The following is a 13,401-nucleotide window of genomic DNA, read 5'->3' on the forward strand; positions in this document are numbered from 1 at the left end:
GCTTGGTCAAGTTATTTTTGACAAAGTTTCCAAGAACATTTGGTGAAGGAAATAATAATCTTTTCACTAAATATTGTTGAAAAATAATAATTACATGAAAAATAATAAGATTGGACCCTTACCTAACGCCATATACAAATATTAACTCAAACTAGATAAAAGACCTAAATGTAAATCTGAAGACTATAAACTTTTAGAAGAAAACCTGGGTCATAACACTTCACAACATTGAAATTGGCAGTGATTTCTTGGATATGATTTCAAAGGCACAGGCAACAACAGAATAAACAAACTTCCTAAAAAATAAAAAAAATATTGTACATCCAAAGGCAATGTAAACAGTTAAAAGTTACTGATAGAATGGGGTAAAATATTTCCAAATGCCATATCTGAAGGTATATTAATATTCCAAATAGAAATCCTAAAAATTAGCAACAATAAAAGCAAACAATACAATTTAGAAATAGGTAAAGACTCGCTGGGCGTGGTGGCGCACGCTTGTAATCCCCGCACTTGGGAGGCAGAGACAGGAGGATCGCACAGGTTCGAAGCCAGCCGCGCGTGCTGGCTTAGGAGACCCTGTTTCCAAATAAAAATGTAAAAATAGGTCTGGGAGTGTCGCCTGGAGGTAGAAGGGCTTCCAGGAACCCCAGTACCACCAAAAAAAAAAAAAAAAAAAAGAAATAGGTAAAGACTCAAATAAATAATGAATCTCCATAGGTTTTAACCTATAAACACATGAATATATTCTTTGCTTAGTTGTCTGCTGGATGGGAAATCTTGTTTCTCTGGTTCTGGTGTGTGTTACCTATTTCTTCTTTGTAGTTAATCTCTTTGAGTATTTTCTCTAGCGCTGGTTTTGAACACATAAATTCCTTGAGATTCTGTTTGTCATGGAAGCTTCTTATTTCCCCATCTAATTTGATAGATAGCTTTGCTGGATAGGAATTTTTGGCTGGAAGTTGTTTTCTTTCAGAGTTTGGAATATGTTACTCCAAGCCCTTCTGGCTCTCATGACTTGGTTTGGGAAGTCTGGAGTGATTCTAATTGGTTTGCCTCTGAATGTCACTCGGCCTTTTGTTTTTGTTGCCTTTAAGATTCTCTGCTTGGCTTCCACATTGGTCATTTTGACAATTATGTGGCGTGGGGATCCTCTTCTCTGATCCTGTCTAAAGGGAGTTCTATAAGTTTCCTGGACCTGTGTGTTGACCTCTTGCTGTATGTTTGGAAAATTTTCTGCTATTATTTCTTTGAAGAGATTGTTGATCCCTTTGGTTTCACCTTCTTTTCCGTCCTCTATTCCGATTATTCTTAGGTTAGCTCTCTTAAAATGGGCCCATATTTCTTCAATGTCAGATTCCTGCATTCTGATTTTTTTCTAAGTTATAAATTATGCATTTGTTATTAGAGTGATCCTCTTCTAGGAGCGAGATTCTATTCTCCATGTGGTCTAATCGATTGTTTATACTTTGAATTGAGGTCTTAACCTCAATGATCGCTTCCTTTATTTCTTTTAGACTCTCTCTAAATTCTTTTTGAAAGTCCTGTATTATTTCTACAGTTATATTCCTGATTTGATCTTCTGGTGATCTCTGAATTTCTGTTTTATCAGGTTCTGATAATATGGGGTTGTGGGCACTCATTGCTCTATTGTTGTTCCTCTTTCCCATGATTTCAGAATTTTGTGCCTTCCCTGGGTCCCTACGACTTCACTTAGGGTGCTCTGTATCTCGAGTCTGTTGTAATCTCAGCCGCCACTATTCCTTTACTGGGTTGTATTTCAAAGTCTCATACCCAGGAAGTTAATCGAGGCTGCGCAAGACCGTGGAGGTGCCAGGCTGGGAGTTTTCCCATGGGGAGCTTCGACTAGCGTGTGGTATCTCTGCCACCGCTACTCCTTCATTGGTTTGGACTGCAAAATATCAGACCCAAGGAGATTATCAAAGCTACTTAAGTCCCTGGGAGTGCAGTACAGGGATTTCTCCTTTAGGGGCTGCAGTTACACTCACGGTTATTGTGCGCGAAGATCTGGATCTGTGGCAGGGTGCGGTGAACTCGCTGTTGCTGCTGGCAATATGGCACTGCTGCCATGCCCTTGGCCGTGAAGCTGGCGTGTTTCTTTTCTGGTTTTGAGCTCTGTTCTGAGTCCCTGGAAGGCATGATGGGCTTGGCTACTGGGAGTTTTAGATGTTCATTGCGCTGAAAGAACTGCTGAATTATACTCGAATGATCCGCAGCTGCTCACTTCAGCTCCTTGTTTACCTTTCCTCTCTGGAGCCTGGTGCTGTGAGGGAAGATGGTGTCGGCGCGGCTCCGCTGCCACATTGTGGGCTTGATTTCTGGTCTCTGGTTGTTCTTCTAGTCTTTTTTTTCCTCTGTCCCTTGTGTTTACATTTTTTATTTCTCTGCTGATGGTGTTTTCTGGCTATGAAAAGCGCTGATTTTATGGCAACAGAGATCGAGTTTTAGCAGGACTCGTAAACGCTGCTTTTCTCTGTCGCCATCTTTCCATAAGTCCCAGAGTTTTTTTCTCATTGATGTGTTTTCATTTCTTTAGTGATCATCAAGATACCATGCCAGTAGCAACTGAGTCTTCAGAATTAAGCACTAAAGATTTGCCTCTATCAGAAGTTAGAAATAAAGCATTGTTTGATGTGAATAATACTGAGAGTAGTATAGAAGAAAGAAACGTCAACCTAAAGAATAAGTCACTGTAAGTATTTTATGTATTAGGATTTTTCATATTCTTAATACTTTTATCAGTGCTCTATGGTCTGACATCATAATATAGTTCATAGTGATCATGACATAAATGTACATGGCACTTTATCATATTTGATGAGGTTCTTAAAACTTTCTTTTTTGTGTGGTGCTATATATTGAACCTAGTATTTCAGCTATGCTAGGTAAGCACTCTCTCACTGAGGTGTTGTTAAGGCTTTTTTTTTTTTATGGTGGTACTAGGGGTGGAAGCTTTCTACCTTCGGGTTACATTCCCAGACCTATTTTATATTTTTATTTGAAAACAGGGTCTCTTAAGCCAGAGAGGCTGGCTTCGAACTTGCGTGATCCTCCTGTCTCCGCCTCCTAAGCGCGGGGATTACAAGCGTGCGCCACCATGCCCAGCTCTTGTTTTTGTTTGGTTTTACTGGAGATTGAACTTTAGGGGCATTTTATATCCAAGCTACACCCCTAACCCTATTTCATTTATTTATTTATTTATTTATTTAGCCGTACTGGGGATGGAACCCAGGGGCATTCTACCTCTGAGCGACACCCCCAGGCCTATTTTTTTATTTTGAAACAGAGTCTTACTGAGTTCCAAAGGGCCTCACTAAGTAGCTGAGGCTGTCTGTGAACCAGATCCTTCTATCTCAGCTTCGCATGTACCACCACACCTTGGCCTTTTATGTTTATTTTGAAACAGGGACTCTCTAGGTTGATAAGAGTCTTACCTCATCACTGTGTGATCCTCTTGTCTCAGCCTCCCAAGTACTGGGATTATAGATATATACCACTATGCCTGCTTTGATAAATGTTAATGTAGTTTTACTTAGGGATTAGAAAGGACCATTAATATGTAAAACATTCAATTTGTACTTTTACTATAGTCTATTAAGAGTGTGACACTAGGGTTTTTTCACTTTAGTTACAGAGAGATTCTTATATTTGATGTATGATTTTTCAGCAAGGTGATAACTTACAATGAAATTTGAAAATAATTTGGAAGACTAAATAAAAATCTGCTATGAAATTTTACTCAAAAATAACTTGGTTCAAGTTATTTTATTTATTTATTGTTCTGGTACTGGGGGTGGAACCCAGGGGCATTGTATCTCCGAGCTATACCCCCAACCCTATTTTTTAGTCTTTTTTATTTTTGGAACAGGGTCTCACTGAGTTGCGAAGGGCTTTGCTGAGTAGCTGAGGTTGTTTGCAAACCATGATCCTCCCATCTTAGCATCCTGAATGCTGGGATTACAAGCATGTGCCACTATGTCTGGCTCAGTTCAAGTTATTTTTATGCCTGTGTCAATTACTAGATTTTTTTTTTTTTTTTTTTGCGGGTCTGGGGATGGAACCCAGGGGCATTCAACCTCTGAGCTACACCTGCCTTGTTTTTTTATTCTTTATTTTGAAACCGGGTCTCACTGAGTTGCAAAAAGCTTCACTAAGTAGCTGAGGCTGTCTGCAAACCACGATCTTCCGGTCTCAGCCTTCCAAATGCTGGGATTACAAGCGTGTGCCATCACGCCCGCCTCAATTAGTAGATTTTTATGTTGACTTCAAGGAGCTGTTTCTTTCATTATGCAGATACTAGCTAAATTAATATCTTCACTAGAAACAGGATAAAATACCATCAGAATCTTTGAAGAGTCATCTCAAGATTTCAGAGTTCTTTTTCTCTTCTTCATAGCTCCTTCATGTGCTTAAATCTTACTTATTTTCAGTAAAGCACAGTCATACCAAGTCAAACTTTTTTTTAAATTAAAATTTGAATTAGTCTTTGAAATAGGCAGTAAGTTTTTTTGGGTCAAACATCAAAAAGTATGAAAGGCAGAGCAAATTCTCCCTGCTTCCATCTCCTTTTAGTCTGGCAAGTAACCAGTGTTATTTATTTCTTATACTTTTTTTTTCTTTTAAACTGTGAATTGGACCCAGGGATATTCTATCTACTACATGCCCTGCCCTATTTTATATACGTATTTATTTATATATTTGTATATTTGTTTATTTTTGGTACTGGGAATGGAACTCAGAATCCCCAGCCTTTGTTAAAGATAGCTTTTCTTTTGAAACAGGGTCTCCCTAGGTTACTAAGAGTTTCACTGTGTTGCTGTGGTTGGTCTTGAACCTGCTCCTGTCTTTGCCTCCTAAGTACTGGGATGACAGGTGTGCACCACTACACTTGGCTTTATTTTTATTTGGAAACAGTCTCACTAAGTTACAGAGGTCCTCAGTAAGATGTTGATTCTGGCCATGAAGCTATAATCCTCCTGTCTCAGCATCCCAAGTACTGGAATTATAGGTGTGCACCAACATGCCTAGCTTTTTTTTTTTTTTCTTTTGGTACTGGGGATTGATTCCAGGGGCATTGGCCTAGGGGCTACACCCCTAGCCTTATTTATTTTATTCTTATTTTCTATTTTATTTATTTTTGTGGTTATGAGGATTGAACTCAGGCATTTTACCTCTGAGCTACTAAATAAATAAATAAATCAATAAATCAATACAAAGTTTTATTTTTTTACTTTTGAAACAGAGTTTTAATAGGTTACTGAGTTGGCCCTGGAAGCTGTGATCTCCTTATCTTCTACCTCAGCCTCCCAAGCATTGGTATTACAGGTGTGTGATACCAAGCCTGGCTATACTTTTTTTTTTATCATGAAGGAAAATTAAGTATCTTTTCACAATTAAAACCTATTTTGAAGCTAGGCGTGGTGGTGCACGGATAATCCCAGCATTTGGGAGGCTGAGACAGGAGGATCATGGTTTGCAGGCAGCCTCAGCTATGTAGTGAGGCCCTCTGCAACTTAGTGAGACCCTGTTTCAACAATAAAGAATAAAAAAAGGGCAGGGGGTGTAGCGCGGAGGTCGAATGCCTCTGGGTTCCATCCCTAGACCCACAAAAATCCCCACATAAAAACCCCAAAAACATTATTTGCTGGGCATGTTGGCACACACTTTAATCCCAGCATTTGGGAGGATCGTGGTTGGCAGACAGCCGCAGCTATTAGTGAGGCCCTTTACCACTCCGTGAGATGCTGTTTCAAAATAAAGAATAAAAAATAGGGCTGGGTGTGTCGCTTGAAGTAGAACGGCCCTGGGTTCAATCCCCAGTACTGCAAAAAAAAAAAAAAAGAAAAAAAAAGAAAATAAGAAAAACATTTTGGCTACTCTTGAGATTGCTACCTTTGAAGGTCTGGGGATGGAACCCAGGGGTATTCGACCTCTGAGCTACACCCCCTGCCCTGTTTTTTATTCTTTAATTTGAAACAGGGTATCACTGAGTTGCGGAGGGCCTCACTAAGTAGCTGAGGCTGTCCACGAACCACGATCCTCGGGTCTCAGCCTCCCGAATGTTGCCGCCACCATGCTCGGCTTTGCTTGCTACTTTTATAGTACATAAGCTTTAAAAAGAGTTTCTTCTGGTTCTGAGATGTTTATTTTTGAATAATTCAGAATTTCATTTGAACATGATTTTATGTTGGTTGCAGTTTAAATAATATATGCATATATGCACATGCACATATATATAGAGAGTCTACATATATTTATATATATATATATTTTTGTTTGTTTGTTTGTTTTTTTTAGGGAAACTGATCAAGCTAAAAATGTAAAGCCAACTTTGAGAGGTCGACTACAGAAACCTAAACCTAATCTCTCAAGGGCAGTTGGGAAGAAATCGGTTATTTCCGAAGGTGAAACAGAAGCAGAGAGCAAAAGTTCACACTCAGAAACTTCAGCTGAAAAGGTCTGGCATAAAAACTTTATGGAAAATAAAATCATAAAACAGTTCCTCCATAGTAGATAATTACAATATTTAGGTTTTAATTGCAAACTACTGTTTTAAAATCTAACAAGAGGTTACACATAGCATTAGATTTGTTCTTTTTTTTTTTTTTTTTTTTTGGTAGTACTGGGGTGGAACCCAGGGGCTTTCTACCTCCAGGCTATACTCCCAAACCTATTTTATATTTTATTTGGAAACAGGGTTTCACTAAGTTGCTGAGAGCCTCACTAAGTAGCTGAAGCTGGCTTTGAACCTGTGCGATCCTCCCGTCTCAGTCTCCCAAGTGCGGGGATTACAGGTGTATGCCACCACGCCTGGCTCAGATTTGTTCTTTTATTTTGATTTTTAAAAATTATTACTATTATTTTTTTTGTGGTACTGGGGATGGAACCCAGGGGCTTTCTACCTCTGGGCTACACTCCCAGGCCTATTTTATATTTTATTTGGAAACTGGGTCTCTTAAGCCAGCTGAGGCTGGCTTCGAACCTGCACGATCCTCCTCTCTCAGCCTCCCAAGCACAGGGATTACAAGCATGCGCCACGACGCCCAGTGATTTGTTCTTTTATAATTAACATATTCTTTAGAAGCAGGGACAAATTGCTTGAAATATCCTCAGGGGTGATAAATGTATCTTTTCCTCACTTATAAAAAATTTTAAAGCTGGGTGTGTCATTGCACGCTTGTAATCCCAGCATTTGGAAGGTTGAGACAGGAGGATCGCCAGTTTATGGCCAGCCTCAGCTACTTAGTGAGGCCCTCTGCAACTCACTGAGACCTTTTTTCAAAATAAAGAATCTGGTCTAGGGGCGTAGTTTGGAGGTAGAATGGTCCCGGATTCAATCCCCAGCGCCACACACAAAAAAATTTAATTAAAAATATTTCTTAACCAGCTATACACTAAATTATATCTACAACTTTATTATCTAAATATAGGCAGTGACATTTCCATTTGTCCTTTATAGAACTTTCTCTGTATACATAAACATTTTTATAGTTTTTTTACCATGAAGTGTACAACTTTTTTTATAATAGGGATGGAACCCATATGCATTCTATCACTGAACTACATCCCATCACTTTTTATTTTGTAGGTTGAAAAAAGGCCTGTCTACATTGTTGAGGTTGGTCTTTGAATCTGGATCTTCTTTTTTCAGTACCCCAAGTACTTTTTTTTTTTTTTTTTTTTTTGTGGGTCTAGTGATGGAACCCAGGGTCATTCGACCTCCGAGCTACACCCCCTGCCCTATTTTTTATCCTTTATTTTGAAACAGGGCCTCACTAAGTAGCTGAGACTGGCCGCGAACCATGATCCTCTGGTCTCAGCCTCCAGAATGCTGGGATTACAAGTGTGTGCCACCAGGCCCGGCTCCCAAGTACTTTCTGAAAGCCTTCCAAGTACTGGAATTACAGGCATGTGACACCATGCCTGTGTAACTGTGCAACATTTAAAACATTTTTTGCTGAAACTATTTGTGTATACTGGGATTTAATTGATCTTTTCAATACTTATCAGATTAACTCATTGATTTATTTAACCATTTCTAATGGTAGACATTAAAGTTGTTTCCATTAAAAAATTTTATTTTTTTGTATCTGGGCGTAGTGGTGCACACTTGTAATCCCAGCATTAGGGAGGTTAAGACAGGAGGATCGTGGTTCATGGGAAGCCTCAGCTACTTAGGTCCTTTGCAACTGAGTGAGACTCTGTTTCATAATAAATAAAAAAATAAATATATAGGGCTGGAGGTGTAGCTCAGAGTTAGAATGCCTCTGAGTTTCATTCCTTGTACAAAAAAAAAGTTTGTGTGTGTATGTATATAAAAGCAAACATTTTTGTTAATATGGCTTTTGTAAGGAAACAAAGAATAAGTTTTTATAGGAAAACTTAATGGGTATTATTATTGGTTCAAATCATTTTAAATATTGTGATTCTCATGCATTGTCAAAAAGAATGAATCCGCCGGGCGTGGTGGCGCACGCTTGTAATCCCCGCGCTTGGGAGGTGGCAGACAGGAGGATCACGCAGGTTTGAAGCCAGCTGCACTGGCTTAAGAGACCCTGTTTCCAGATAAAAAATATAAAATAGGTCTGGGAGTGTAGCCTGGAGGTAGAAGGGCTTCCAGGAACCCCAGTACCACAAAAACAAAACAAAAAAAAAAACAAAAAAAAAGAATCCCTTCCAGGCATGGTAGTGCACGCTTGTAATCCCAGTACTTGGGAAGCTGAGACAGGAGGATCACAGATTTCTGGCCAGCCTCAGGAACTTTGTGAGGCCCTTCCCAATTCAGTTGAGACCCTGTTTCAAAATAAAAAATAAGCCGGGCATGGTGGTACATGCTTGTAATCCCAGCACTTGGGAGACAGGAAGATCATGATTCAGGGACAGCCACAGCTATTTGGTGAGGCCCTTTGCAACTCAGTGAGACTCTGTTTCAAAATAAAGAATAAAAAATAGGGCTGGGGGTGTAGCTTGAAGGTAGAATGCACCTGGGTTTCATCCCCAGTACTGCACAAAATAAAAATAAAAAAGTAGAAAATAAAATATAGCACTGGGGGTATAGCTCAGAGGGAAAATGCTTCTGGGTTCAATTCCCAGTCAAAAAAAGAAAAAAAAAAAATCATTTGCATTGCTATGTTGCTGAAAGTACTACTAAATGCCAAGGCTGGCTTGGAACCTGCAATCTTCTGTCTCAGTTTCTCAAGTACTAGGATTTTGGGCGTTTGCCACCATGCCTGGTTATATTGTAAGATTTTATTCTAGAAGATTTCAGAAATACAGATTTACTTAAAATTTAAAAAATTATGTATAATTTCATTATTGAGATGCAACTTTTTACATTATATCCTCTCAGGTTTTTTCTTCACAAAATTCAGTACTAGTATCAATTCACTTTTCTGTCTTTTAGTACTCAACATTTAACAATTGTAGTTCCTTGTCATTAATCACCTTTTCAAAACATGGTTTTTGGTGATAAGGTATCATTGGGGTATAACTGAACTTTTTTTTTCTGGTGGTACTGGGGGTGAAACCCAGGGGCTTCCTACCTCTGGGCTACACTCCCAGACCTTTTTTTTATATTTTATTTGGAAACAGGGTCTCACTAAGTTGCTGAGAGCCTCACTAAGTAGCTGAGGCTGGCTTCAAACCTGTGTGATCTTCCTGTCTCAGCCTTCCAAGCACAGGGATTACAAGCGTGCGCCACCACGCCCAGCTAACTGAACTTAACCATTAATATTTACTATTGGAGCATTTTGCCTCTTTACTGTAATTTTTGAGGTCCTGGAGATTGAACCCAGGGTCTCATGCATGCAAAGCAAGTACTCTAACAATGACCTATACCCCCTGACCTTTTTACAGTGTTTCTGTTTTATATGTTAGTGAACATTCTACTACTTGAAAATATTTCAGGTTCTTCTTAAGGAATCTTTATATTACTCAGCAAAGAGTATGAACATTACTTTTTGTGTGTGTGGTATTGAGGTTTGAACCCATGGGCATCTACCTCCAAGCTATACCGCCAGCTCTATTTTTTATTCTTTAATTAAATTAATTAATTAATTTTTTTGTGGTACTGGAGATGGAACCCAGGGGCATTCGACCTCTGAGCTACACCCCCTGCCCAATTTTTTATTCTTTATTTTGAAACTGGGTCTCACTGAGTTGCAGAGGGCCTCACTAAGTATCTGAGACTGTTCGAGAACTGCGATATCGTCTCAGCCTCCTGAATGCTGGGATTACAAGCGTGCGCCACCACGCCCGGCTTATTATTCTTTATTTTAAAACAAGGCTCCACTAAATTGCGGAGGGCTACTCTAAGTAGCTGAGGCTGGCTGTGAGCCTGCACTCCTTCTATCTCAGCCTCCCAAGTACTGCGGATTATCGGCATGCACCACCACTCTCGGCTGAATGTTTTTGTTTTTTTGTGGTACTGGGGATGGAACCCAGGGGCTTTCTAACTCAGAGCTACACTCTCAATCCTATTTTTTAATTCTTTATTTTGAAACGGGGTCTCACTGAGTTGCGGGTCTCACTAAGTAGCGGAATCTGGCTGGAAAATGATCCTCCTGTCTCAGCCTCCCAAATGCTGGGATTACAAGCTTGTCCCACCATGCCTGGCAAATATGAGGATTTTTAAGAATTCACATTGGTGAAAGACATCTAATGTAAATAAAATTATCTTTTATTTTTATTTTTTTAATTTATTTTTTATTTTTTATTTATTTATTTTTTGTGGTACTGGGGGTGGAACCCAAGGGCTTTTCCACCTCCGGACTACACTCCCAGACCTATTTTATATTTTATTTGAAAATAGGGTCTCACTAAGTTGCTGAGAGCCTCACTGAGTAGCTGAGGCTGGCTTCAAACCTGTGCGATCCTCCTGTCTCAGCCTCTCAAGTGCGGGAATTACAAGCGTGCGCCACCACACCCGGCCTGAAATTATCTTTTATAATATTCGTATCTGCATTTAGAGTTATTAAAAACTTGTAGTTATAGGTACAGAAATGAAATTGTTTAAATTTCCATTTGTGTATTGCACAGTTTCTATTTATGGCATAATTAACCTAAAAATTTGATTCATAGAATCAAGTAGAAAAGAATAAAATGAATACATCTGACGGTTTTGAAGTGGAGAATACAGAAAGAGAGAACGCAGAAGCTGAAATTGTACCTACGTAAGTACTTGGTAGTATAAAAGTAGTAAGTTTTTGTTTGTTGTTGTTTATTTGTTTTTGTAATACTGAGGCTTGATGTCAAGGTGTTCTACCTCTGAGTCACACTCCCAGCCCTATTTTATTTTATTTTTAAATAAAAAATTTTTTGCAGGTCTGGGGCTGGAACCCACGGGCATTTGACCTCTGAGCTCCACCCTATTTTTTATTCTTTATTTTGAAACAGGCTTTCACTAAGTTGTGGAGGGCCTCACTAAGTAGCTGAGGCTGTCTGCAAACCTTGATCCTCTTAAGCCCAGGGACATTTACCTCAAAGATATGTCCCCAGCCTATTTTTATTTTGAAACAGGAGCTTACTAGGTTGATGAGTCTCTACTTGCTGAGACTGGCCTCAAACCTGCAATCCTCCTCTCTCAGCCTCCCAAGTACTGAGATTATAGGCATGCCTCATCAGGCCTGGCTGGTTATACTTATATTTTTAATTTTTGTTTTGTTATTTATTTATTTATTTATTTATTTATTTATTTATTTATTTAGTACTGGGGATTAAATCCAGGGCATTTTACCTCTGAAATACACCCCAGCCCTATCTTTTAATTCTTTATTTTGAAACAGGGTCTAAGTTGCAGAGGGCCTAAGTAGCTGAGGCTGGCCTCAAACTTGCGAATCCTCCTTTCTCAGCCTCCCAAGTACTGGTTGACAAGTGTGCATCATCACGCCTGGCTCGATTACTTTTTCAGGAGTAGGGAGTAGAGTTGTGAGATAGCTTTCAGGATGATTCTAAGGACGCTTGTAAGTTACTTTGTTTTCATTTGTTTGTTCTGTTTTTGCAGTACTGGAGATGGAACCCAGGGCCATTCTACCTCCGAGCTACACCCCTGGCACTACTTTTTACTCTTTATTTTGAAACAGTGTCTCATTGAGTTGCGGAGGGCCTTGCTAAGTAGCCAGGCTGTCTGAGAGCCGCGTCACCTTGGCTCAGCCTCCTAGTGCTGGATTATGAGTGTGCGCCCCCACGCCAGGCTTTATTTTCTATTCTAAATAGTTCACTTGCTCATACCAGAATAAACACTGAAAAAGTTTAAGTTTACGACTTCGGAGTGAACACTCATTGTATTCCTCTGTGGTTCTAGTTCGAGTGAGGACACTTGTCTGCCGGAAGATAATCATGCAGAGGCTTTTAGACCCGCACGACTGGTGAGGGGCCGACTGCGGAGGCCACGGCCCAACGTAGGGAGGCTCGCGGAAGGCACAGAAACCCTCACATCGCAGGGCAGACCCGAGGGCCCCGCGGACGAGAGCGAAGGCGGCGATACAAATGCAAGTACTTCGTTCCTCGCGTTCCTGTTTTTAAGTACAAAAGCCTTAGTATAAGCCTCTCATCCCTGCCCCCCCTTCCCGTACTGGGGATGGAGCCCAGGGGCATTTTTACCTCCAAGCTACATCCCTAGCCCTATTTTTTATTCTTTATTTTTAGAAAGGGTCTCACTAGCCGGGCGTGGTGGCGCACGCTTGTAATCCCCATGCTTGGGAGGCTGAGACAGGAGGATCGCACGGGTTCGAAGCCAGCCTCAGCTACTTAGTGAGGCTCTCAGCAACCCAGTGAGACCCTGTTTCCAAATAAAAAAAAACGTCTGGGAGTATAGCCCGGAGGTAGAAAGCCTCTGGGTTCCACCCCCAGTACCACCAAAAAAAAAAGGGGGTCTCGCTAAGTTGCAGAGGGCCTCACTAAGTAACTGAGGCTGGCTGTAAACCTGGATCCTCCTGCCTCAGCCTCCCAAGTACTGGGATTACAATCATGCATCACCATGCCTGGCTTTAAAATATAATTTTAAGAACAAAGATCATGAGTTTTGATTTTTTTGGGGGGGGGTACTGGAGATTCAACCTAGGACCATTTTCCCTCTGAGCTACACTTCCTTATTTATTTATTTATTTATTTATTTATTTATTTATTTATTTCTTGCAGTGCTAGGGGTTGAACCTAGGGGTATTCTACCTCTGGGTTACACCCCTAGCCCATTTTTTATTCTTATTCTTATTTTTATTTTATTTTTTGGTACTGGAGATGGAATCCAGGGGCATTCTACCTCCGAGCTAAACTCCTGGCTCTTTTTTTCTTTCTTTATTTTGAAGCAGGGTCTCACTGAGGTGCAAAGGGCCTCACTAAGTAGCTGAGGCTGTCTGTGAACCAGGATCCTCCTGTCTTTGT

The 13,401-nt window shown here is 40.2% G+C and overlaps 1 protein-coding gene across 1 annotated transcript in view; it reads left to right on the plus strand.

Annotated features, from left to right (window-relative positions):
- Positions 1-13,401, plus strand: part of BDP1 (BDP1 general transcription factor IIIB subunit) — a gene marked incomplete at both ends in the record, with an annotated part of 101,120 nt that overhangs the window by 30,384 nt on the left and 57,335 nt on the right. Inside the window, 4 exons of the mRNA XM_080704273.1 lie at positions 2,558-2,713; positions 6,319-6,478; positions 11,101-11,192; positions 12,323-12,557. Coding sequence (XP_080560399.1) covers positions 2,558-2,713; positions 6,319-6,478; positions 11,101-11,192; positions 12,323-12,557 — 643 coding nt within the window. The remainder of the gene's footprint in view (positions 1-2,557; positions 2,714-6,318; positions 6,479-11,100; positions 11,193-12,322; positions 12,558-13,401) is intronic.

This window comes from Muscardinus avellanarius, assembly GCF_963383645.1.
Source record: "Muscardinus avellanarius genome assembly, chromosome: 1".
NCBI classification, from domain to species: domain Eukaryota; kingdom Metazoa; phylum Chordata; class Mammalia; order Rodentia; family Gliridae; genus Muscardinus; species Muscardinus avellanarius.